Source organism: Daktulosphaira vitifoliae, unplaced genomic scaffold (assembly GCF_025091365.1).
Source record: "Daktulosphaira vitifoliae isolate Bord-2020 unplaced genomic scaffold, ASM2509136v1 Scaffold_4, whole genome shotgun sequence".
Taxonomy (NCBI): Eukaryota; Metazoa; Arthropoda; class Insecta; order Hemiptera; family Phylloxeridae; genus Daktulosphaira; species Daktulosphaira vitifoliae.
The window spans coordinates 37111222-37138309 of NW_026099575.1; the positions used below are offsets into that span (position 1 = coordinate 37111222).

The window sequence follows — 27088 nt, forward strand, 5'->3', positions numbered from 1 at the left end:
TGGAACAATAGTATATTTTGTTTCGATACACTTAATAATTTTAGTTATTTCGTTTTAATATTAATTGTAGTAAGTAAATATTGTCTTATGTAAGATTATTTTAATTTCAGAATTGAATATATTATGTATAAAGAATACATTGTTGAATAATACGTCAATGTTTTTTTTTTAATGGAATCAAACTAATATTTAATAAAATAACATTTTAGTAGAATAGTTTTCAACAAAACTAAATAAAAATTAAAAATAATTTTCAATTTTATTGGTGATAATTATTTAAATTATATAAATTTTGAATTTATTAATTTTGTTATCTATACCATAAAATACAACTTGAAACATTTTTTAATTTTAATTATGTCAAAAAAAAAAAAAATATTTTTGATATAATACATTATTATAATACAATATATTTTAATATAATAATTTTTATTGAATTGTATCTAAAAATTATATTTAAGTATAAAAATAGATGATTACCAATAAATATTAACAGTTTAAAGCAACAAGATACATGCTTTTAAATTTAATATAAATTATGAAAAATTACTATAGACAACTTAACTCAATACATTTATAACACTCAAATGATAACCATGGAACAACTGTAATATAGTTACTCCATTGATAATCTATTGCTTGTGGATTTTTAAAATGAATAAATTCAAAGTATGCCTGAGGTAATACAAATTGCTCACATTTTCTACAACGACCTGCAGCATCAAAATATCTCCACAGAGTTCTAGGAATTTCTTGTCTATAAAATCTGATAGAATTATTTATAATTGATCTTATAGTTAAGAGTACTAAATTTATACAATTTGTATTGACAGTCTTTATTCTTTCTACCTTATTTACTTGTTTATTTTTATTATATTCATAAACTTTTGAATTAAAGTTGTTAATAATTTCAGCATCTCGTTGTTCATTTATAAAATGATTATTTGAAACATCAAGAGATTTAAATTGCTTATTAATTAAATTATCTGGCATAAACCTCAGCAGGTTATCAGAGATGGATAAAGTATGTAATTTTTTTAACTCTCCAATGCATTGTGGTAAATTTATCTAAAATGAAATACCATTTATTATTATAACAATTCATACTTTATTACAATGATTAATAATCATTGACTTTTAACTTTAAAATAGTTTTAAGTAACAATTATAGATAGATATTAAAATTTAAAAATATAATGATCGAATACTAAATTGTTTTAATTATTACCTTAGTTTTACAATGATTTTTTATGAGATAATAAGTTTAAATCTTAATGGTGTAATAAAAACCATATTAGTTTTTATTTTAATAATTTTTTATTAATTGGTGAATTACTTTTTAAAGTTCGTCAACGATATCAATATAGCCGATTTTTTTCATTTTTTCCACAATATCAATTATTTTTAAAATATCACAATAATAAAAAAAAAAATTTAATAAAAATAACTCTTTGAATTTTAGTCACTTTGTAATAAAATATATATTATAGGCCAAAAACAGTTCGTGATAATCTTGTTAATATTTTTTTATTATATATATATATATATATATTATATTATTAAATATAGAATATAGATAAGATGAAAAATAATATTTATTGATACAAAATTCTATTCTTAGATTAGGTTAATTGTTATTATGACATTGTTGTTATTCCTATTTTTAATAAAACATGAACAAAGTAATGTATGAGGAGATTTGAGAGAGTAATTTAAAAATTAGAAGATATGCAGCAACAACTGGTCGAAACTCAATCAGAAAATAAAATGAAATTGAGCCAAAATAAAAAAATATCCCTATTAGATGATAGTGATAAAGGCGATGATGTTTTATTCTGTATACGTTTAAATTTTATTTTTGAAAAGAAGTAAATTTGTTTTCAGTTTTAACAAAGTAATAAAAAAATATGAACAGCACTTAAAATCTTTTTTTATTATTATTATTTAAAACCAAAACACTGAAACTATAATACCATTAATCAATGAAGAACAATGTCATCCATTTATTATAAATAATATATAGAAGGGTGTTCATTAAGTAAGGAAACGGGTTTCTATTGTTCTCATTATTTGTAACAATTTGCTTGTTTCCTTACTTACTGAACACCTGTATAATGATAAAGCTTTGTAACAAAAAAAAATTTATTTCTTCATAATGAAAATTAATTTGAAAATATTTGATTATTGTTATGGGATATAGCTATTATCTATATATTTTTTATATTAATATCATTATTTGATTTGGTTGGTATATTATAGTCTGATTTTACAACAATGGTAACTTAAAGGTATTTTTGAAAAAAAAAAAAAAATAGTTAAAACATTAAAATTTTGATTTTCTTTTTTAAATATAATTTTTTTTTGATATCGATATATATCTCGATATCTGAAAAATTTTTATTTCATTATTGCGATATAATATTGCTGAAATTTAGTACAATATCAATATTAAACTATATATAAATTTATATTGTTGACGATCCTTACTACTTTTACTACTACTAAAGAGATCATAATATTTTAGTGTAATACAGAAAATGAATTTGATTACCTCTTTATGTTATAAATAAAACATTCATTCATTTATCAAACTATAAATTGATAAAATCATGAAAAATTAGTTTTTACATTTCTTGGGAATAACAAAATATTTAAATGATTATTTTAACTAAATAAAAATTTGACATAAAGTAGAGTAATAGAAAAAATAACTAGGTATTTTCATTTATTTTGTTATTTTAATTTTTATAAAAAAAATCTCAAAACTTTTAAAATTTTAGAAAACAAAATTTGAAAAATCAAAATTGTTTAAAAAAAATTATTATAATGAAGGTTTAAAGAGATTTTATATGAAGGGTACAGGGGTAAAACATTAACAGTGAAATTTTCAAGGTTATGATTTTATGGTTTGATTTCATAACTCAATAGCAGTAGAATTAAGTAATGAAATCTATTTGGTAAAAAATGTTTTTACCTTGGTAGTACTATTATTATCTAGTTATTTATGAAATTAAAATGTTTGACTTTGATTAGTTTTTTGAACAATTTTTCAAATAGACTGCTTCATATTTTTGTGATATTAAAAGACTGTTTTTAAATAATCTATTAAAATAAAAAATTAATAAAAAAAAAGGTTCATGCAAAAATGTATGGAGACATCTGATTCAGATGGCATTAGATCTTACAGTTTAAATATAGTACAAAAAAACTCACCAACTTATTTTTAGCCAATGATAAATCTTGCAGTTTTTTTAAAAACATTATTTCAAAAGGTAGAATTTTCAAATTCACCGAATCCATTTTTAGGCTTGTTAACGTGTTGCTGATAGTGTTTTTAGACATCCAATTCCAATAAATGTCTTGATCATATTGTGATGCTGTAGCAAGTTTACTGCCTGTTAAACTAAGTAAAGAAATAGGTAGATCACCAATATGTTCTGGTAATGAAGGAAGTACACAGTTTTCTAAGATTAATGAATGAAGCTGTCTCATATTCAATATGCGTTTGTCAAATCGATCAGCTGCAATAAACTCATGGGCTGAAGGATCAAACCGATTTACATCTTTTTTAGAAGGTATTTTCTTTGGAATTTGTCGTGTTCCAATTTTAACATCTTTCCCACTAATAATGTCTTGAATTTGACGTAAAAACATAAATAACATATTGCGGTCATCAGCATTTAATAAAATTTGATGTTTTGGTTGTTTAAATCGCAAAGTTGCTTTACCGTCTTTTACAAATTTAGTATGTACTGCTTCTAAATCTGCAACTTTGTAATTGATACAATTTGGATACATTGAGTTTTTAATGGTTAGAAAATACACGCCATTCACTTGTTTACTCAATAAGGAAGATCGAAGAGGACGGATTTGAGTTTGGCCAGGTATTGATAAATCCTGTATTGAAATTAAACCATTTAATAACATTGCTTTAAATTATTCTAATTCATAATTTTTTTTTTTTTTGAATAATTAATGTTATTTAAAGTTGTAATTAATATTATAAGTTATTTCTTTGTGATGTTGATCTTAAATGTAATACTATATGTTCAAAGAGTAAAGTTAGAGAACGTAACGTATTTGTTAACAATAATAGAAGTGATAAGTTATCATAAAACGGTTATACCACAGAAAAGATAAGGTCACAGCATAGAGTAATATAAAATAGGATATAGAGGGAGATTACTACTCTAGGGTCACAGCTAAGATAAACCTTTTCTGTGGTAAGGTTTTCTATAATCTGGTTAATTGATAAGGAATCGTAATGTCTGTGCACGATTATAGAAGAACTTAAGTTTATCTACGATTATACAGACAGTTTTGGCATTTCAATATTTTCAATGCTGGACCAGCTAGCCGTTATTCACGTAGGCTTTGGGCCAGGCTATGTGTCGTCCTCTAGTGATTAGGATAACGATTTTTACTTTTAAAAAACTATTATCAGTAAATAATTGTTTATCTACTGTTGGAAATTTTTCATATTGTGTTACAAAACTGTTATTGCGTAAAATTTTACAATTTAAATAGTTATTGCATTCAATTCAATTTTCTACTTTGCATATACTTAATTTTTTTTTTTTTTAACTAAAATTAAATACCATGAATATTCAAGTTTATTCTTGTAACATTAATTAGTGTTTGAATGAAAGAATTATCATAAATATCAATTGTAAAACGTATTCTTTTTTTAACATTAATATTTGACAGAATTTCCTGAAGTAAATACAATTTTTTAAAACATTTGGTTATATGGACAGTAATCCAACTACTAGTGTAGATATAGTCCATGAATTAATATCAATGGTATCATAGACTCTAGAGAAAAGATGACATGTATCATATTTTCAGTAAAAATTGAAGAAAAAAAGTAAACCAATTGAAATTTGATTAGGAATCTCTGCAACTTAAGTTGTACTACTGCTTTGTAAAAAATTCCTGAGAAAATTTTATCAATATAATAAATTATTATAATCAATAACTCGCCCTCAGAATATCTATAACAAATTTTTTAAGAACAAGAAGGTTCATTTATATAAAAAATTTTTGGGGTTAATATTAAAGTATTATTTGTCCAAAGAAATTTTTGACTCAATAATGCCTCATACATAAATTTAAAAAATATTTTTGTTTAATATTATTTTGTATAAAACGAATGTATTCATTGAAGGTTTTCGGGTAAGAGTAGGAGTGCACAAAGGTTCTGCTTTAAGCCCTTACTTATTCTCTATAGTGATGGATGAAATTACTAGAGAAATACAAGGAGAGGTGCCGTGGTGAATGTTGTTCGCTGATGATATAATGTTAATAGGAGAAAATTAATCAAAGGCTAGAGGTGTGGAGATCAGCTCTTGAAGAAAAGAGTTTAAGAATGAGTAAGAGTATATAGAGTACGAGTTTAACAAAAGAGAACACGAGGTTGGTGAAATAAGAAGTTCAGTGATAATAGGCGAGGTTATGATGAGGATGTAAGACACAGGATTAAGTGCAGGTGGTTAAAGTGGATAGAAGTCTTTGGTGTGTTATGCGATAAAAGAATTCCAATGAAGCTGAAAGGTAAATTCTACAAGACTGTAATGAGGTCAGCTATGATGTATGGTTCAGTGTTGGGCGGTTGATAAAAAAGTAGAGCAAAGAAAGAAGTGACTAGAGAAGAAAGGATAAGTAACGAACATATAAGAGGGAATATAGGTGTAGCGTCAATCAGGGATAAGATGAGAGGAAATAGACTTAGATGGTTTGGTCATTATATGAGAGAAGAATCGATAGCTGCAAGAACAGTTATAGAAATGAATGTTGAAGAAAGAAGAGGTAGAGGAAGACCAAATAAGAGATGGATAGATGTTATCGAATATGATGTGGGAGAACGTGTCAAGTTGAAGTTTTGGATAAGAGTAGCGCACCCCAAGTCGTTGGAATAATGGGAGGTAAAAGAAGAAGAGGTAACAATACAATTTTTTTTAATTAGGAGAATAAAAAAGAGATCATAAAACGTGGTAATAAATGAAAAATGTATGGGACATAGCAGCATAATTTTTTTGACTTAAGTTTTTAAAAATGTCTTCGATAATATCAATGTAAATAAAATATTATACTACAATTTTTGTGCAAATTTTTCACATTTTGATCATGCCAGTGGATACAACTATCTATGTAATGTATTGATATAGATATTTCATATATAAATATTTTTGGTAATATAATTCATTGAATTTTCTCTAATACAAAAATAATCAATAAATTTACAATAAAACACCTTTTATCAAAATAAAAACTTTACACCAATAATAAAATGTATAACTACGTATAAAAATAAAAACAATGATAATATTATTAAATTTTTCAATTTTTCTATTTAAGATACAGATAAAAATAATTAAAAAAATTAAATTTAACATTATTCAATTTATTTAAATATTAGAAAATGGAATTTATAATAGCCTATTAAATATGATTTGATTACATGGTCAAATTTCATTATTAATGACTATTAATCATTTTCTGGAACAACAAGAGCGCGACCAGTTTGTTTTGCAGTATTTTTGACAATATTCTTTGGCTTTAAATCTTTAATATTTTTTGTGAGCCATATTCCATGTCCAACAGTATCAAATGTGTCTTCAGTAACAACTCCGATATTATGTCCATATCTATTAAGGATTAATAAATAGTTTTAAAACAATAATAAAAATAATTATGGTAATAATACAACAAGAATTGATTACTTATGGCCAATATTGTTTAAGATAAAAAAATTTATTTAAATATTAATTTAAATACATTTTTAATTTTAAACATGGTTTTGATACTTACTTATGACGAACTATTAAAACTGTATTATTTTTAATACTGCTACCCAGTAAAATTCCTGATTTTTCTAATCCATCATAAACAATCCCAAATCCTTCAATTGTACCAGCTGCAATGTCTAATGCATTTGATACTTGTCTTGATGCATCATTTGAGTTCATACCAGTTACTCCACTTAAAATTTTTGTACCTCCTTTTTGTATATGAGGTGCTAAATACTTTCCTAGCTCATATGAAGCTGATCCTATTTTCTCAGCTAAACAAATTAAACTCGTTTCAAAACGTTAAAGTAAAGAAAAGAAAATTCACAACATACATACCAAAAAAACATGTTACACTTGCAGCTGTAGCAGTTACACTTTTAGCAGTTTTAATTCCTTTTTCTACTTTTTGATTTACACATTTTTCATGTTGAGCAGGTGTAATGTAATTTAATAACCCAGGTGTAGAATTATTTATAAATTCTGAGGTTTTTTCAGCTCCTTTAACTAGACTATTTGAAAAAAAAGTTGCCCCTTTAACAATATGGGCAGATATTTTACGCCCTTGCTCACGAGCAGAGTCTGTTCTTAATGACTTTTGTAGAATATCTTCCAAAATATCTGTTAACTGATCTAGATGCTCAGAGGGAACTAGAACACCAATAGATGTGTTGCTGGTTTGAATATCAGGAAATACAAATGCTCCATAATTGGTTCGAAGACATGGAGAAACATTTTGAACTAATGGGTAATATATATCATCAACACAAAGAAAATATCGAGCCGGGATATTTTCATTAATACCTGTTATAAAACAATTTATTAATACTACTTTTCAATTTGACATGTATAATATGAATATAATATTATTATATTTAAACTATAATTATCTAATTATAGATTAAATATTATAATTATCTATAATCTAATTATAATAACATATACCTTCAAGCATGATGATTTTAACTGTAGATTTTTCTAAGGGAGAAGAAACTTGACCATCAATTGGAATGAAAAAAATTTGAGAGTCAGAACAACTAAAAAGCAAGGTAGTTGAAGAATTTTTTTCTAAGTCTCTTTGTAAATCACTTAACATAGAATTTAATTGATTGTAAGAAATTAAAATTTCTGGCATATTAGTGTCATTATCATGATCTGATGCATTTGAACGTTTTTCATCAGAACAAATAGTTTCTTGATATGAGGGTGGACTCTGTATTGGCCTATCAACATACATTGTAGAACCGTTGTCTTTTTGCAATTCAACAATTTTATTTAAAATTTCTTTTCTATTTAATAAAGTAAAAAATAAATGTAGTAAACAAGGTTTAATTATGTCAACTATAATTATATATTTTAAATTATATATAGTTACTTTTCTGCTTTCAAGTATTGTCGAGTGTTATCTGCTGCAATCCATTCAGAATTTGGGTTAGTTGAACGAGGTAAAGAAACCATTAAAACATCATCAATAGTAGTCAAACATTTCTCATATTCTAATAATGCCTGTTAAATAATTAATAGATTATGTTAAGTAATAAATAAACAATAAAGATGTATGAAAACTTACTAAATTTATTTTATTCTGCCTTTCTAAGTCTCTAGCATTACGGAGGATTTCAAAGAACTTGTCAGTATTGGTCCTAATTATAAAACATGGTTCAGAAGTATCTTGAGTAGAAGTAGATGCCATGGTATTCACCTTTTTCTAAAAATAAAAATAAATCTAGTTGTTTTTCTATAAATAAATGTTTACTAGATTTATTTTTACTAAAATAAGCAGTAGCATAGTAAGGATTTAGCATAAGGGGCTGGGTTAGTTTGAGTTGGTCCTTTTTTGCCTTATACTTTCTTTTACTAGAATTAGTTATATATTGTTAATAATAATTATTAACATATGAAGGGACTATAGCTCTTTGTATATGTCACTAAAAACAAGACAAAAAGGTTATATAATTCACTAATAACAAATGATTATCTTGAAAACCTGTAAATCTGAGATATTTACTGTTGCAGTATAAATAATGATATTATGTATTACATTTCAATGTATTTATTTTTAATAATAATAATAATAATTGCCTTGTTTTACAATCTTAAAGAATTGAATATACTATCAGTGTCCCATTTAAAGGAGGGATTAGGTTTATGTGCCATAGGTTGGTGGGCAATATTGAAGAATATATTAGCAGTAATATTGTTAAAAAATGTGAATTCTATGAAATGAAAATCATTTTTTCTGCTGATAACTTCAAAAAAAAAAAAAAAAATTGAGAGTGAAAAATATTTTAGGTTTCTATATGGTGACAGTTTCTAAAACCCAAACAGCACAATTTTTAAATACTGTCCAATGTATTATTTCAATATTTTTATTATGATTTATATAACATACTTTTTAAATTAAAGTTTTATAAAAATTAGGTAGGCATCTTTCTGATCATTATATAACCTTCCTACTTTTCATTCATATATTATTTTTTTAATATTTAACATCCCCTCATATATGCTATGTTTGTGATAGTTGAAAAAGAAATCTATATAGCTTAGTGCAATGGATGACAACCCTGGTACCTGCACACCAAAGCACGATGGTTTGATGGCTGATCTAAATAGACTACCGAAATATAAAAAGAAAATAATATAATACATCAATTGAACTTCATTATGCACATACATTAACTGAGTAAGCAAAATATAGATATTATGTAAGTTTTGAGTCACAATCTGATACCTCGTAGAGTAATATGACTCTTTTGAATTTTTTAATGAAACTTTAAAAATTAGAAAAAAACATGCAATATTTAATTTCAGTTAATATGAACATATGAATAAAAATGAAAATAATCTAACCGAAATTTATTAGATATTATTAATATTCAATAGACTTATTGTATAAATAATTCCTTAAATATAAACTTACTTATTTAAAAAAAATTGACTTTTCCATAAAATAGGTATTAAGTTTGATTTATATTTAGCTAATATTAAATATTGATACCTTTAAGTTTATTGAATCATTGACTTTTTAAACTGATAAGGAATGATAAGAAACTCATTAATACCCAAAGAAAATGAGTGGCTATTCCGATTTGTAATGCTTTGTTATAATATTTGTTATAATGAGTTTGTAATGCTTTTATATTATTGACAGAGTTTGCCCAAAAAAGCTATAATCTTATTATGCTTAAAAGGTAAATTTGGCAATCGAAAAGAGGCAGTATAAATTTAAAAGAAAGACTTATTTAAGCTTCATGTGTATAGTTTTCTTAATAATGATATATAGTTTTAATTAAACCAAATATAAATTATAAATATTTTTATTTAATTTTTACAATACATTTCAATACTAAGAAATTTAAATAAAAAATGAAAAAAGGAATAACATGTAATGTCCTTCACAATATTTGTTATAGAATCCATTGGATAATTATAAATTGTTGCGCAATCGTACATAATTTAAGTTGATAATCATAATTAAGTTGGTTTAGTTCTAGAAAATTGTTAAAAAAACTTGATTTATTTATTACAAAAAAAAATAAGTAAATATAAATATTACCTTACCTGTTTGGTTTTTGGTTAGGAATTAAATATGACACAATTGAAGTAGTGTTGAATAGTTTTATTTTCTTTAATGTATTATGTACGTTATTTAATGTATATTACAATTTTTCGGCAGCTCCCACTTATAGAAAACAAAATAGTGAAATTATTGTATGAAAGTAGCGTTGATTGAAGAAAACTCCTAGTCTTAATCTGTAAATGAACTTAATATGTTTAGGTTCAAAATATTTAATTTTAGTATAATAAAATAAAATTATCAGGAGGTTTGTATAGAATAATTATGACGTCTATTGTCCGTGAACTTTATTTTTAATGACGTGTCCAGAAAAAATAAATATAACATCATCATTTATGACTGACACACTTTAAATATTATTACTAGTTTCGTTGTTTTTTAATAAAAAAGTAATGAAATGGTACAAAATGAGATTGTCACATCATGATATTTATAATTTCATTTTGTTGACTGTCAAAAACCCGTAAATCTCCAAAAAAATTACAAATTTAAAAATCGCTAATTTTCGATATTTTTTCATTTTTTTTTACTTAAAACTGCCATAATTTTTTCAAAAATGAACAAATCAATATAATTTTTTTTTTATAGATGCATGATATCTTTACTTATTATTTGGTATATTTTTTTTATAAATCTGACCCTTTACCTGCCCACGAGAGGGGGTTTAAAATGATAATTTTTTCACAAAAAATTAACTTTTGAAAGTGTTTTGGAAAGTCTGACACTTTTATATATATCTTAAATTAAAGCTAATGTAATATACTTTATTATGGAAAAACTTGTAATCCGGATATAAATAATGAAATAAGAGATTATGTAGCTTTTGGAATAATCCACCAATTTTTTTAAATTAAACAATATCTATAGTTTTGCATCAAAGCGTTTTTTATGATATAAATTTTAATCACTGTCAGATATCACTATACTTGACCTAACTATGTCACATCCCCACTGTGCCGCGACCCCACTGTACTGGGTTTTTTTGGATTGAATTTATTGGATGAATTTTCAAATAATATTTTGTTATTAATTTAATTTTAGTGGAGATACATCGGTAATTAAAATATTAAAATGATAGGTGGAATGGAGTTTAGGGAAGTCTAGGACAAAGGACCAACAGTCATACACAGCAAATAGTACATGAGGCAGACTATTAAAGTAGACGTCATTTAAAAAGTTAATATAATTTCATGATGGATTGATTATAAATCCATTTCATCGCAAATTTTTATTGTTAATAAAATCACTTCATGTTGTGATAATGACTTATCTTTTATAATTCCGGGTTTTTAGCGAAACATCTTTATATAGATTGGGGTGGCCCTCAAAAATCGAATGTCTTTTTTTTCTTTATGCTACCCCTTAATTTTTTTTTAATGGTCAAAAAAATGAGCTATGCAAAATTTGGGACCGATCCGTTTAGGTTAACCCGTGCCCCCGGGCCTATTAAGTTGAGTCGAAGAGTCAAATTTAATAGAAATAACTGATCTATGTATCATAACTTTTTTTTCTCTTAACTTAGAATAATAAAAGTAAAACTCAAGTAAAGGAAATTTTACAAGAAATTCAAAAATAATAACTTCAATGTTGTTTTCTCAATAAATAGCCCACAAAAACACTACATACAGTAAAAAACATGTAAAAGTCTTAAAATACGTTATAACTGATTTTGTTGATTTTTAATTATTTATTTTCATTTTATTTTTTGGAAAACGCATATTCGTTTAAAAAAAGATTCTAGAAGTTTAATTTTTTATGCCAAGTACGATAATTATATTAGATTTATTATTTTATGGACAGTTAATTAATGATTAATTACAAATTTAACAAAATTGATTGTATTATTACATTTTGTCGTATCAATATATCAATTTTGGTTTACTGAATTACTTTAAGATAGTACCAATTATATTATTATTAAAGATAAGAATATTTGAGTTATTTTCGACAACTGACATAATTTGTGTCGTATAAATGCAGCAGACAATTTGTGAACACGTTAAATATATTTTATCTGTTTATTATTATATATTAAATGATACGTTTTAATCACAAATGTACAATACTTTTAGCGTCTTTAAAATATTACGAACTAATATTTATATTATTGGTAATTATTACCACGAAATTACTGGTAGTAAGATATCATCAAATTTACAACTATTTCATCTGAACACTGATTTTTTGAAAATTGATCCATCATTTTGGAGTGCGAACAACAGTTACATAAATGCTTTAAATACTATAAGTAAATTACGAGTCATTAATGATACAGCCTAGCGTGGCATTAAATTAATCTAAGACTACATTAATATATTAACTACAAATGAAGAACAGAAACAATACGTTTTACAAATAGTAAGTAATTATCGGAAAAAATTTCCTAATTGTAAAAAAAGTACATTATCAAAAAATATATTATAATAATATAATTTAATTATTGTTAAAATATTTTTTTTAAAGTTATTATTATTTAAAAAAAAAAAAAATTAAAAATTATTAATAACAATTAAATTAAACTGTTAGGTTTGTAATTAATCATTAATTAACTGTCCATAAAATAATAAATCTAATATAATTATCGTACTTGGCATAAAAAATTAAACTTCTAGAATCTTTTTTTAAACGAATATGCGTTTTCCAAAAAATAAAATGAAAATAAATAATTAAAAATCAACAAAATCAGTTATAACGTATTTTAAGACTTTTACATGTTTTTTACTGTATGTAGTGTTTTTGTGGGCTATTTATTGAGAAAACAACATTGAAGTTATTATTTTTGAATTTCTTGTAAAATTTCCTTTACTTGAGTTTTACTTTTATTATTCTAAGTTAAGAGAAAAAAAAGTTATAAGACATAGATCAGTTATTTCTATTAAATTTGACTCTTCGACTCAACTTAATAGGCCCGGGGGCACGGGTTAACCTTAACGGATCGGTCCCAAATTTTGCACAGCTCATTTTTTTGACCATTAAAAAAAAATTAAGGGGTAGCGTAAAAAAAAAAAAGACATTCGATTTTTAAGGGCCACCCTAATATAGATATTTGATTTTTATTATATGTACAAGAATTACATACATAATAGGTACATATGTTATTTTTTTATTGACATAGTAGATTTTGTGTGTTGAAAGTGATTCGTGTTGTGGCTTTTATTTGTTTACAATGGATCTTACATTAAGTGTAATATTATTTACAGTGGGTCAAAAAAGTCTCTGTACACCGATGTCAAATTTTTTCAACAACATAAAATAGCGACTCAAAAGTTATATTTATATATAAAGTTCATATTTATAACACATATTTATTCAAAAACATGTTAATATTTGTTTTAAAAAAAAATAAAGCATATATATTAATATGTTTACTTTATATATAAATAAAGAATTTTAGAAAATTAATTGCAAAAATGTCTCCGTACATATTAACATTAATATTTTTAACTTAATTAATTATAATAATTATCATCATTAATGATCAGTTGACCCTCCTTTAGCCCTAAAAACTTCATTCATACGGTTTTCCATGAATTCTACTAATTTTGATGTAACAGTTGAGTTAATACCAGTGATGGACATTTTCGAATATTTTAAACTATCGAATAACTATTCGAATTGTTATTATTCAACCGAATAGTTTATTTTTAGCATAAACTATCGAATAGTTTTAAAAACTTTTCAAATAGGCTACCGAATGGTTTTAAAAATATTCGATTAGTTCTATCTAAAATTTTTTATTAAGTACACTGAATTATAATAAAAAGATAATTAACGAATACTTAAAATAAATTATTATACAATTAATAATAGTAAAAATTAGTGTTCGGCATTTTCAATTATTTTAAACTATCGTATAACTATTCGAATTGTGTTTATACAACCAAATAGTTTATTTTTAGCATAAACTATCGAATAGTTTTAAAAGCTATTCAAATATATTGTGTAATTATCGAATATTTTTACTATTCGAATATTTTTTGAATCACTATCGAATAGTTCGATATTTCTTATCACTAGTTAATACTGTTCCATACTTCAAGAATTGCTGTTTTAAATTGTTCTTTGTTTCGAGATTGATAATTTTTTAGATGTCTACCCATTTTATCCCATAAATGTTCTATAGGATTCATGTCTAATGATTGCGGAGGTGTGTTAAGTTGCTTTGGTACTCGGTATAATAACCATTCTTTAACTTTTTTCGCGGTATGTTTTGGGTTGTTATCTTGTTGAAAAATAAACGAATTGCCAACATTTAGTTTTTCAACACCTGCATGTAAATTATTTTTCAAAATGTTTAAACAAACATGTTGATATTTTATACCATCGATAAATACCAAATTACCAACACCTGCAGAGCTCATACAGCCCCAAACTAATACATTACCACCCCCATGTTTTAACGTTGGGCACAAATTATTGCAATCCATTTGCTTGTTAGGTTTTCTCCACGCCATAACTTGCTTTATTTATTGTTTATGCAATATTTCTAAGATAATTACCATCTTTTCTTAGTTTAATTACTAATTTGCGAATTGCAATTGGTATCTCCATTGTTCAATGTATATAAACTGAATAAAACGCGCTAAGCGTTTGTCAACCGTCCTTAATGGCTACAGAAACAATGATGACATGCACTCTGAATAAATGTGTGTTATAAATACCAAGTTATTTAACTTTTGAGTCCCTATTTTATGTTGTCGAAAAAATTTGACATCGGTGTACGGAGAGTTTTTTGACCTACTGTATAAACAGTGGTGTATTTAAAAATTCATAATGGGGGGGGGGCACAAAAAACGTTTAAAAATAAGGTACCATAAAACGACATTTTTTTTTGCTCATAACTTTTGTTAATACATATTACGTATTAAACACTTCAAAAATAGGCGATAACATTAACGGGACAACTGCGCGAGCGTCAAATTTTGTTTCACAAGACAATTATATCGATTAACATTTCATAAGTCCATGTTATTATTGATAACCAAAAAAATACTTTTTATAATGATATTATACATTATCACATTGCTTGATAAAATATTTACATGACTCAGTCAATGGGGGACGGGGGCACGTGCCCCCCACTAAATACGCCGCAGTTTATATAGACGATAATTATCCAATAATTTTTGATTTACTAAATATTTTGAATTAATATTGTATAATTTGCGAACTATGAAAATGTCATTATAAATAATTTTTTTGAAATTTATCAAACAAAATAATTTTTTTTTTATTAATTTGTGAAAAATATTAAGATAAACATAGTGTATTTTCAAAAGCATTTTAAAGTTTGTGAATTATTGAACACTCGTCTATATTTCAGGATTTTTAAAAAGATATTTAAAAAAAACCCGTTTAAAATATAAGTAAACAGTTTAAAACGTCTCATTTGACTAATGTTAATTTTGAAATTTTAGGTGTTTTAAATACTAATATATATTAATGAAAAATAAACATGCTCAATACATGTATGTATTGAGAAAAGAACAAAAGAAATCACATATTTTCGCGCAAACTATAGGATTAAATTTTTTCATGGAAGTTATTATTGTTTTATTATTGAGCGCCTGTAATTAAACTTAAACATGGATAACAACAGAGTTATTAATTATTTAATAATTATTTTAACTCATAATAAATTAAAACCAAAAGAGATCTATCTGTTATCTATTTAAATATTAATACTAATAGAATTTAATTTTTGTGAAATTTTAACAAAACTAGAGATAAAAAACTTTTTTGATTGAAATCCTAAGTACAGAAAAGGTATAAACAAGGCCACTGACGCACACGAATTGTTTTCATTTCATTTTTTGAAAATGTTACAGAACATCTGTGTCCTTTTACCCATATTAAATTAAAGCTTATTTAATTCACTTTAATTCTAAAATAGAGAAGCGCTCCGGCGACTGGTATTTTATTATTAATTTTCCATAACAGTCAAGATTTCGGTTAAAATTTTACAAATTTTTTAAGTTTTTCTTTATAAACAATTGCATTGAATCATTTTATGATAGTGATGTCAATCACTGACAGACATCAATCATTACTGAGTTGACTGTGCCAGATTTAAAAATATTTCATTTCGAGAAAAGATAATAATTATCGTTTGTCAAAATTATTATTATTGAATTGAACAGTTTATTAAATTTTCTTCAGAAGACTTTTACTACTATTAGGTATACTTAATAAAATATAAAAATGTACTTAGTGTAATGGATTAATGAGATATTAAAGTGTATATATAAATAAAAAATCAATGATATATTCATAGTTATTAGAGAAATACCACCAAGTGGGAGCGCACACGCGCATAGATCTGAAGTAGTTGCATTTAGTGTGATTGATTTTTAGCGGCGGCACTACAAACATTTGCCACACGCACAACGCATTTGTCTCGTGTGTCGTCGACATGTCTGACGTTTCACAATCGCTGATTCAATGTGCGTTGTTGGTATCCGAAACGGCTGCTGACATTGCTCGACAATGTCGGTCGAATACCAAATTATTGTCTTTATTAGTACAAGAAAAGAGCGGAGACGATGCAAATCGCGGTCGATTCGCGCACGATTTCAAAACGCTGGCAGATGTGTTAGTACAGAGAGTGGTAGCCAAGCGTATTGGTCGACAGGTAGAGTAAAAAATATAGTGCTTTTGAATGAATTACTAGACGTAGTACGAATTCGTTAGTCTAGAAAAGCTTAAAAACTCGTGAGAAAATTAAATAATACGGGTGTAGTAGATGTGTTAAGATTTATTTTGATTGATTATAATCAATTATAAAATAATTAAGAAATAACAAAATAATTATTTTGTTCTACATTCACTTTTGTGTCAACTTTTAAGTTGGTTAAAAACTAAAAAAAGATGTTCATAACACTTGTATTTTTAAAAACCCAGCACAGAGGGGTCGCGGCACAGTTGTGACGTGGTATAAATGGATCAAGTATAATGATATCTGACAGTGATTAAAATCACTATCAAAAATAAACGCTTCGATTCAAATCTTTAGATAGTGCTTAATTTAAAAAAAATTGGTGTTTTATTCCAAAAGCTACTTGATCTGCTGGTTCCTTATTAATATCTCGATAAAGATAAAGTATGTCAAATGAAAAAGGGTTTATTAAAAAATTTATTTCTCATAAAAAAATTGTGTGGATCCATAAACTTTTCAATAAGTTATAGCATTATAAAGTTAAATATTATATAAATAATAAAATCGAGAATTTTCACACGAAAATAGCATTCGGTAGCCATTTTCGCCGTGAAGACAAGTCCAGAGGTCAAATTTTTTATTTTCAAATTAAAGTATATTACATTAGCTTTAATTTAAGATATATATAAAAGTGTCAGACCTTCCGGAACATTTTCAAAAGTTATGTTGAAAAAGTAAATTTTTTGTGAAAAAGTTGTCATTTTAAATCCCCCCTTGTGGGCAGGTTAAGGGTTAAATTTATGAAAAAAATATACCAAATGAAAGGTAATGATATTATGCATCTATATAAAAAAGAATTATATTGATATGTTTATTTTTGAAAAAGTTATGGCACTTTTAAGTAAAAAAAATTGAAAAAATTTCGAAAATTAGCGATTTTTAAATTTGTAATTTTTTTGGAGGTTTCCCCCATTTACGGGGAACGAGGGAAATTTTTTCACTTTTTAAGGGTAATTTCTTCGACTAGATACGATTTGTGATCTTTTGACGTATCGTTGAAAGAAATCCGTTCGGTGAGAGCTGAGAAAAAGTGGTAACAGACACAAAAAAAAAAAAAAAACACATCATAGTAAAACCAATACCTTCTCAGCTTCGCATCGAAGCTAAAAGTAATTGAAGAATAATAATTAAATACTCCAACTCAATAATATTGTTTATCGTGTGTTATTTGAATTTAATAATGATAACATTTGTTAATTTTTTACTTATTTATCAAATATAGTTTCATATTTATATAATATAACAATTATAAGTATAAATCATATTAAAAAAAAAATATCATTATTGAATCAAACGCCACACATACATAATTAAATGATATTATCCTTTTATTTCCCGTGATTTAATCAGTTCCTTTTGGAAAGGCGATAAAAATCTTCTTCTGTAAATAGTGTACAGAAAATATTTCTAAAAGATTTTTGGCATAGTATAACCTTGAAAATGAATGTACTTTTGTGGTAAAAATACTTTTAAAAGACCAATAATAATATTTTAAATTCTTTTATGTAATTATTTATAATTAATGTCAAAATAATGTAACTCAACATAATAGATTTGTTTAAGATCTTTCTCATTAAAAATAAATCTAATATCTACATTTAACACATAATAATATTTTAAATTTCAGGTTATTCAATCTTCAAATAATAACCTTTTGAAATATCCTCTTCTGCTTATCCACATAAAACTACTTATTGTACAAAAAAGTAGAGCTAGAGCGTGTTATCATTAAACTCGTTTACTCTTTCATTGAGTCTTGTGTAATAAATTAGCCAACTTCCTTAACAAACATATTTCAAAGCATAAATCAAATATTATTGGAAATAAACTCTCTAATATTTTCCCCTCTAGTGGTAATTACTGATCTGAACTTTATGTTATACAAACTAAAAAATTTCTTTCTTCTTTATTTTATCTTTTAATAAAATAGTATTTGACTGACTGAGTATTGTTTGGCTCTGCAATCTCAAAAATTGAAGAAATAAATGTGGGATTTAACCAAGGTGGCTTTTATACTCTATTCTGTTTAATATTTTTTCATCAGATTAACCCACTAAATTGCACACAGAGTTGATTATGCAGACGATAAAGTCATAATTTCAACTCATGAAAATCAATTATTTCCTCTGGAAACTTGCAAGATCATCTTAACCTTATGTCTGAATAGTACAATAAATGGCGTATTAAACCTAATCAGTGCAAATCGGATCACACAAATTTTATATTACGACACTCCTATAGTCCTAAAGTCGTTCTAAATAATATTCCCATTCCTTCGTGCAATACAGTTAAATACTGAGGTTTAACCCTTGACAAACGATTACATAGAGCACCCATATTCATAAAAAAAAGACTTTCATTAAACTTACGCATTCGTAATACTACGGCCGTTTTTAATAAGCAATCAACATATAAAACTAAAAACCAAAATATAAATTTATAAATTACTCATTAAACCAATTTGATGGTCTTCAATTATGGGGTATGGCAAAGAAATTTAATAATCACGAAATTCAAAAATTCCAGAACATTTCTCTAAAAAACATAACCAATACCCCACCTCTTACATCAAACTATAACTTACGTAAAGACCTCCATATTAAAACTGTAACAGAAGAAGCTATTTAATTTTACAAACGCTTTCATACCAAATTTCAATTTTATCAAAATATTATATTAAAAATAATATATTAGTATATACTAGACGTCGACTAAAAAGACAACGGCGTTGTGACTTATTAATAAAATAATTCAAGGTTTTCACATTTTTTTCTCATTTTTGTATAACAAATTCTTAATTCTATATTTTTATGTAGATTTTCGCAAAATGTTCGTAGAGCTCATAATATACGACCTTTTTAAAATTGTCTATCTATAGGTAATCCTCTTAAGAAATGTGTACAGTACTAAACTCAATTTTTTTGAAAACATTCCTACATAAGTATAAAAAATATTATTTTAAATAGTAAAACTTAATGCTATATGATTATTAGTTAATTTAAAAAAACATTGTTTCATTTAATTATTATATTATGTTTTGTTGAAGTATATCATCAAAAAGTTGTTTTATAAAAATTCAATAAATTTCTATTTCAAATTAAAAAAATATGTCTTTGTAACAATTATTTATGTAAAAAAGCAACTAGTATACTAATAAAAATAATTTTCTATAGAAAATCATTTCAAGTTTATTGTTAACTAAAAATAAATAACGTCAGTATGTTTAAAAACAAACTTTGTAATTTTTGAAATACTGTTGGTAAGTAATGAATATTTATAAGTTATAATTTTCAATAAAATTTGCTAAAACATTTACTTATGGTTGTTTTCAAGTTATAACTCTGCATACATTAGATTATTTTTAAAATAAATACTGTTTATTAATTATTATTTTTTAATGTTATCATATCTTCGATCAATAAAATATGCATAAAATTGATCAGTTTTTAACGTTAACATATAGATTTTGTATAAATAATTGTTATATTATTTTACTGTCGAAGTTATTGATTTGCAAACCTCTCGTTCCCTAACTTCAAATTTTTAGATGGAATTTTTGGATTATTTTAAAAATAACATTAACTCATATTTTTTAAATTATATCCTTATTACAATTTCTATGATTTATAAGTATAACACATGAAAAATATTTAATATAGAAGTTAAATTGGTATGAAATTCATATTCAATAATTTAGTATTGTTATTTTTACATAGAAATGATAAAAAAAGACAAGTTCACTTTGATTATTCTGATTTTTTTTTAGTTATTTATGTAAGTCTTTAAAAAGTACAGGTGTTTCAAATAGGTCTCTGTTAAATCCTTCCTGTACTAAAGGTTTTCGTTGGATTTTTACAAAAGGTATACTAAAATACATTTTTACTGTTTTATTATTAATTAAATTATTGTCTCTAGTATATTTTATTATAATTTCATTAAGATCAGTGATTAAAAAAAAAAAGTTATAAAAATTTAAAAATGCAGAGATTTTTATTTGATCGAAATTTCTGAATTGGTGGTTTTTCAGTTTTAGAAATAAATATTTCCAATTAGATTAAATTCGGGTTATTTTGACGTACAGATCATCAAAATCGGCTTATTGAGAGCTGAAAATTGTTATGTAAGACACGCTAAAAAAAACGTCATGGTAAAATTAATAGCTTAACTTCGAAGCTGAAAGTTACAATGAAATGATTGTTGAATCAAAAGTTATCAGTAAGAGTTGTCAGTTAGATCTGTTCAACTCTGTATAGTATATAAGTTTATAAACATTACACAATTATGTGAGGAGAATATTTTAAATTATGATATTTGCAAGTATTTCAATCACTTTTAATGATCAATTATATTAATTTTGTCTAAATAAATGTATTTAACATTTAGCACATTCTAAATATTATTTACGATTTTAGTTTACAGAGCTGGCCAATAATGTTTTTGGCGAAGAGAATGACAAAATACAAAATAATTGCGGCAATGATGTAACCATCAAAATAGGCGATTCAATGGATGAGACTTTTCAATGTCTACTAGAGGCTTTAGATGACGACATGGAATCTGCCAGAAGTTTGGCAGTTGCAGCACACAAGAAATATACACTTGCGCAGCTTAATGTCAAAACATTACCGCCTGAAAAAGAATGTTTAAATCTTAAAGAAATCGGCGTATGGATAGACCCAATCGGTAAGTTTATTTTAATTAATTTAATTAAAATAAGTCCCATGTCAAAGATTTCATTTGAAGTTTATTGAAACAATAACTTTTCAATTAACTTTACTTTTAATTAATTTTATTTATAAGTCAAATTACTAAAAGATCAAGTTATTTATACTATTTTATAAATATATCAGTTCAGGTATAGTCATAGTATAACTTTTTTCATTACTTTTGGTTAAATAAATTCTGATCATATTTTATTTATTATTATCAGATTCGACCAACGAATACATTGTAGGAACAGCGTGTACAGAGAACGAATACGGAATTTGCTCAAAAGGACTTCAGTGTGTCACAATCAATATCGGTATGTTTGATAAAAAAACTGGAAGACCCGTAGCTGGTGTAATCAATCAGCCATTTCACGAACTTTTGTCGAATGGAAAGTATGTAATTCAACATTATACCGGTGTATAATTGAAATCATTTTAACAATAATTTTTACTATTACAAAATGTATTTTAATTAATTTTTCTTGTATTTCTTTAAGCTCAAACAGGCTTATATTTATTAGTTTTATGTGTATTTACATTTATATTATCATTTTTCTGAATTGAATTTTTTTATTATTAATATTACAATACATTTAATTATTATGATACGAGTATAGACAATTAGTAGCACATCGATTATCGATAATCAATGTGTCCGCATTGCGACGCAATGGATTTATTACATGTTTTGTTCTTATTTGTTCCGTATCATCGAGTAGTGGAAATTCTCAATAGATTATTTATTTTTAAAACTTAATTGCACAGCCGGTGGCAGATCCACAGATAATCCCAATTCCACAATATTATATCGATTATAACATTGCATTTACAATAAAATGATATTTTGAAAAAAAGTCCAAAAAAAAATTATAACGTTACAAGTCGCGTGGGGGTCAATATGACCCATTTCAACTTTGATGGATATTTTAAGTCATACATTTTTTTTTTTGAAGGTATTTATTTATGAAAATCGATTCAATATTACTATAAAAACCATCTTCTAAATTTATATCTATGTACACCTTTTATGCAATATAATACATCCGGTTTTATTTATGTGGGGGTATGCTAGACCCCCACGCGACTGTTTAAGAGTTAAACATATTAAATTTTTTTCCAGTTTTTCCTAAACAATAAAATGTCTCTTTATGATTATCATCAATTTATTACTGACTTATTTCAGATGGAGTGGACATTGCTATTGGGCTATATGCAGTGAACAATATAAACTAAATTCATTACCTACAAACATTAAAGAAAATACGGTAAATCTTTTTGTTGTCAATTATAACACCAATCAGCATAAGGCTAGGAATTTTTTAAATAAGAAAGAGAACTTAAACTGAAATTCTGTTTTTCTTTGGTGATTTTTAAATTAAAAATTTTAGTTTATTAGATTTTAATTAAAATTAAAATATATATATAAATTAATTAAGATATAAATGTTTCGTTTAAATTTGATAAATTTTATAGATTTCTAATTGATATTTTAGTTATATGATATAAAATCTACAACTTTGTTTCGGAAAATGATTTTTTCTTCTAATATTAATTATTATTTATTATACTATAAAGTAATATAAACTATTATGTAGGATTTTATTAGTCACAGTGGCTTTATTTGCGAGGAGCAACTTGGGTATTTGCCCCAGTCTAATTTTTCAGTACAGATCAGGGCCGGTCAAAATATGTTCGTACTAAATCGAGCCTTACTGTATCATTTAAATGTAAATATAGTAAAAGTTAAAATTTTATTAATTAAAAAAATAAAATAAAATAAAAATGTGAATTATGCGAAAATATTACTTTTTAACAAAAATATAGTTTTCACAATAACATTTAATAAATTGCACAATTTTGAAATCACTGTGTGAATAGTTATCATAGATAGTTCAATTTTTAGTTATAAGTCATCGCTTGATTTTTCATAAACGTTCTTACGATTTTACATACGTATTAATAATAACTTGTCTATGAAGTTTTTTGTTTTAACGGATAAAATTATATGTCAGAAGCCTAAAACTATTAAAAACATTAAAAAATATATTTTATATATGTTAAAATAGTAAAAGAAAAATCTAAGAGCCATTCATGGAAAATTTTTTTTTTATATAAAATTAGTTAATTGGTTTATTTATTGGAGATAAATCGCAAGCGAAGCGACTGCTTTATGGAATAATTGGCTGGTCATAAGTTTGCCCTAGTCTAATATAATTTGAAATGACACCACTGATTAGTCATCATTTCTACACTTCATCTAAGATCTTAGCCTATTCTAAACAAGTTTTTAGGCCTTGATATTAATGTACTCGTGTATGATGTTTAAATGTGTAAAGGTTACACCTTTAATTTGAAAAGAACCGCTAGATTTAAAATTAAGTGCTAAAGATTAAAATCTAAAACATATTTTATTATAAGTAAATAAATCTTTTAGTTTTATTGTTACAGCCAAAAGTAGTATTGACGAGCAGTAACGAGGAAGAAGCTGTCACAAAGATATTACAGCAGTCCGGTTACACAGTGGTAACTGCATCTGGCGCCGGTTACAAATTGTTGTGTACTGCATTGGGTCTAGTTAGTGGTTATGTATTGACCAAGAACACTACGTTTTTGTGGGATACGTGCGCGGCCCACGCAATGCTTTTGTCTTTAGGTGGCGATGTGTGTCATTGCGTATGTCCAGCTAGTCTTAAATCTTTAAGTTATGGACCTAAAATACAATCAAGTAACCAAACATATTGCAATTCGAGAGGAATAATTGCGTCTCATGAAATAGAAATTATTCAACGTATACATACTCTTTTAAATGGCTGAGCGAATCGTTTGATTGGAATACATCATAGGCGCAACTAAGTATGCTATATTTGGGGCTTAACAAAAAATTGAAATATATACATATATTATATATTGTTAAATAAAATATTTTTAGGGTAGAGTGAAATTAATTTAGTACCTCTTAAAATGTTTACTCTAGTTGCGCCTATGTGTAACATACTCTGTGATATGATATGGATTAAGGTTTTCAAGAATATCGTTTTATATTGTTATTAATTATTGGCTAACGCAGACACATTAGTATAATCGTTACTCGAAAGGTTATTCTATACAAAGACGATTTTTAAAGGTTGATTGATTTTAAACGACTTTATGCCTTGAAATTAAATCCTAGTTACGTATAATAAATGAAAGTCAAATTCATAAACAATACATTTATGAAATGAATTTATTATACATGATTTTTGTTTTATGTAAAAGCAAATCATTCATTTTTGGTTGCTTACTACTTGTTTATTGAAATAAAACAAACTTCGATTTGTATCTTTATAGCTGATCAAACATACTTAGAATTAGATTGTTTTAAGATTTTCATTTATTAATTCTATTATTTATATCGCAGTAAAAAAGTTGTTAATCAGTAGTGTAGTCAAGGGGGGCTGATGTGGCTATAGCAGCCCATTGTTCAATTATTACTATTAATGGTATGTGACTTTGGCGCTATTAAGAGCATGTGATAATTCACATATTCCTACTCATAGGTTTCCAGTATCTCCCCCGAGAAAAAATTCTGGTTACCCTCCATTGTTTTGTAAACGAGTGTTACTGAAGATAAATTGATTTATACTTATACTTATTTATCTAAATGGAAAATACATCATAAGGTAGAAATTATAATCTAGGAATTATAATCTAACAAATGTTTAAAGATCGCTATCATAGGTTTAGTTTCAACCAATTTTGGAGAGGCTAAATGTAACTTTGCACTCACAATAATATTTAATCATAAAGTTGCATATTTATTTTTAAAGTTTTCTATTAGGTTTTCTACTGCTGTTAATAAAATTCAATAATCGTCTAATTTTGTAACCCAAATTAAAGTAATTTATGAATTCAAGTATTTTGGATGTCATTAAGTTGACGTCCAAAGTTAGTGACTAAGTTTTGATATATACTTTAGTATTTATTAGATTTAAGCTTAATAGTTAAAATTTGTTAAAAACTTAAATTTTATTTATTTTAGTTTGTTTAAAACTCATTTTTTGTTATATATTTTAGGGAATTATTTTCTCTTAGAAAAAAGGAATTTCAAATTGTTTGTTTTAAATGTATTAAATAATACGTTTTTGTTGTAACCATGTGGAACATAGATTTTTTACGTGTAGTTGGCTTTTTATGTAAACATCATAACGTCGTTGTAGATAAAATACCATGCATCACTAAATTGTATTTGTTATGAAATGTCTAGAAATACGTTGTATATAGAATAACTAAATAAAAATTTTAGAGGATGCTAAAAATAGGTATGACTCGCAGACTCGTGGAAAGCTTCGCCTCCCACATCCTCAGGTTAGTATCGCTACAATGGTATGGTTAATGAAAACAATACGATTATTATACAGTACGATGCAATCATTATTCATAATCGTTATCATAAAATCATACAATGAAATCATTATCTACATACGTATATAAATACATTTAGTTGTCTATAATTATCCGATAAAATACAACTTTCTTTTCTGAATTATTCTAAAATTATAATTTTTACAACAATGAAATAATACAAAATTATAATATAAATTACATCAATATTTATAGGGAAAATCAAGAATTGCGTTTTAATTCTTTGAGGTATGCTAAATTTGAAATAGGAGGTGCTAAAGTACTCCTAGTAATCGCTTTAGTTGCGTCTATGACATTGTATTGCATTGCATCGTTGTTATTGTAGTATCATATATTACGGAAAAAAAAGATGAATGATACAATGTCAATTTATTGTACTATTACAAGTTTCCAGACATTTCATAAAAAAAAAAAAATTTTGATTTTTAGAAATACGTGGTAATATATTAGCAATGATGTTAATGTCTTTCTTTGAACTTATAGATTCTTGATTAAATATTCAGTGTATTTGTTGAAATAATTGTATAAGAAACTTTTATTTTAAGACAAAAATTTGTTAATTATATGAAGTCGTCCATGAAAAATTGTCAATATTTTATTGACTATTTAATGTTATGTATGGTAACCCGTTTGACTGAAATATGACGAATTCGTTTGAGAAATAAAGACTTTAATAAGTATTGTTCTTATGTGATACTATTACTTTACTTAATTTTAGGAGATATAAAAATATCTGAATAAATTATTACAGAATTATATTGTCATTTTTATAAATATCTGTGACTAAATTTAGTTAATCATAATTGTTAAAAAAAAAAAATAAAACGATGAATATTGTAATTTTATCTCGGTTTACACATAGTAAAATTCAGACATTAAATATCTAATCAATTGTTAT

At 25.4% G+C, this 27088-nt stretch overlaps 3 protein-coding genes across 5 annotated transcripts; 1 reads left to right on the plus strand and 2 right to left on the minus strand.

The window, feature by feature from the left end:
• Window positions 1-431: 431 nt before the first annotated feature.
• Window positions 432-4127, minus strand: LOC126905787 (leucine-rich repeat and death domain-containing protein 1-like). Its single transcript, XM_050685839.1, has 2 exons — window positions 3214-4127; window positions 432-1068 (listed from the first exon to the last, which is right to left on the minus strand). The coding sequence occupies exons 1-2, from the start codon at window positions 3925-3927 to the stop codon at window positions 550-552; spliced, it is 1233 nt and encodes a 410-aa protein (XP_050541796.1). The 5' UTR covers window positions 3928-4127; the 3' UTR covers window positions 432-549.
• Window positions 4128-6069: 1942 nt separating this feature from the next.
• Window positions 6070-10588, minus strand: LOC126905782 (protein spartin). 3 transcript variants are annotated; one of them, XM_050685830.1, is made up of 7 exons: window positions 10345-10588; window positions 8359-8496; window positions 8164-8294; window positions 7734-8077; window positions 7128-7592; window positions 6811-7063; window positions 6070-6647 (listed from the first exon to the last, which is right to left on the minus strand). In XM_050685830.1, the coding sequence occupies exons 2-7, from the start codon at window positions 8479-8481 to the stop codon at window positions 6488-6490; spliced, it is 1476 nt and encodes a 491-aa protein (XP_050541787.1). In that variant the 5' UTR covers window positions 8482-8496; window positions 10345-10588; the 3' UTR covers window positions 6070-6487. The 3 variants fall into 3 exon arrangements, with proteins under 3 accessions (XP_050541787.1, XP_050541786.1, XP_050541785.1); XM_050685829.1 differs by having other exon boundaries at window positions 10350-10587; XM_050685828.1 differs by lacking the exon at window positions 10345-10588 and adding an exon at window positions 9709-9840.
• Window positions 10589-16736: 6148 nt separating this feature from the next.
• Window positions 16737-26879, plus strand: LOC126905788 (inositol polyphosphate 1-phosphatase). The gene is made up of 5 exons (XM_050685840.1): window positions 16737-16996; window positions 21493-21763; window positions 22011-22182; window positions 22973-23054; window positions 24238-26879. The coding sequence occupies exons 1-5, from the start codon at window positions 16778-16780 to the stop codon at window positions 24601-24603; spliced, it is 1110 nt and encodes a 369-aa protein (XP_050541797.1). The 5' UTR covers window positions 16737-16777; the 3' UTR covers window positions 24604-26879.
• The last annotated feature ends 209 nt before the right edge of the window (window positions 26880-27088 follow it).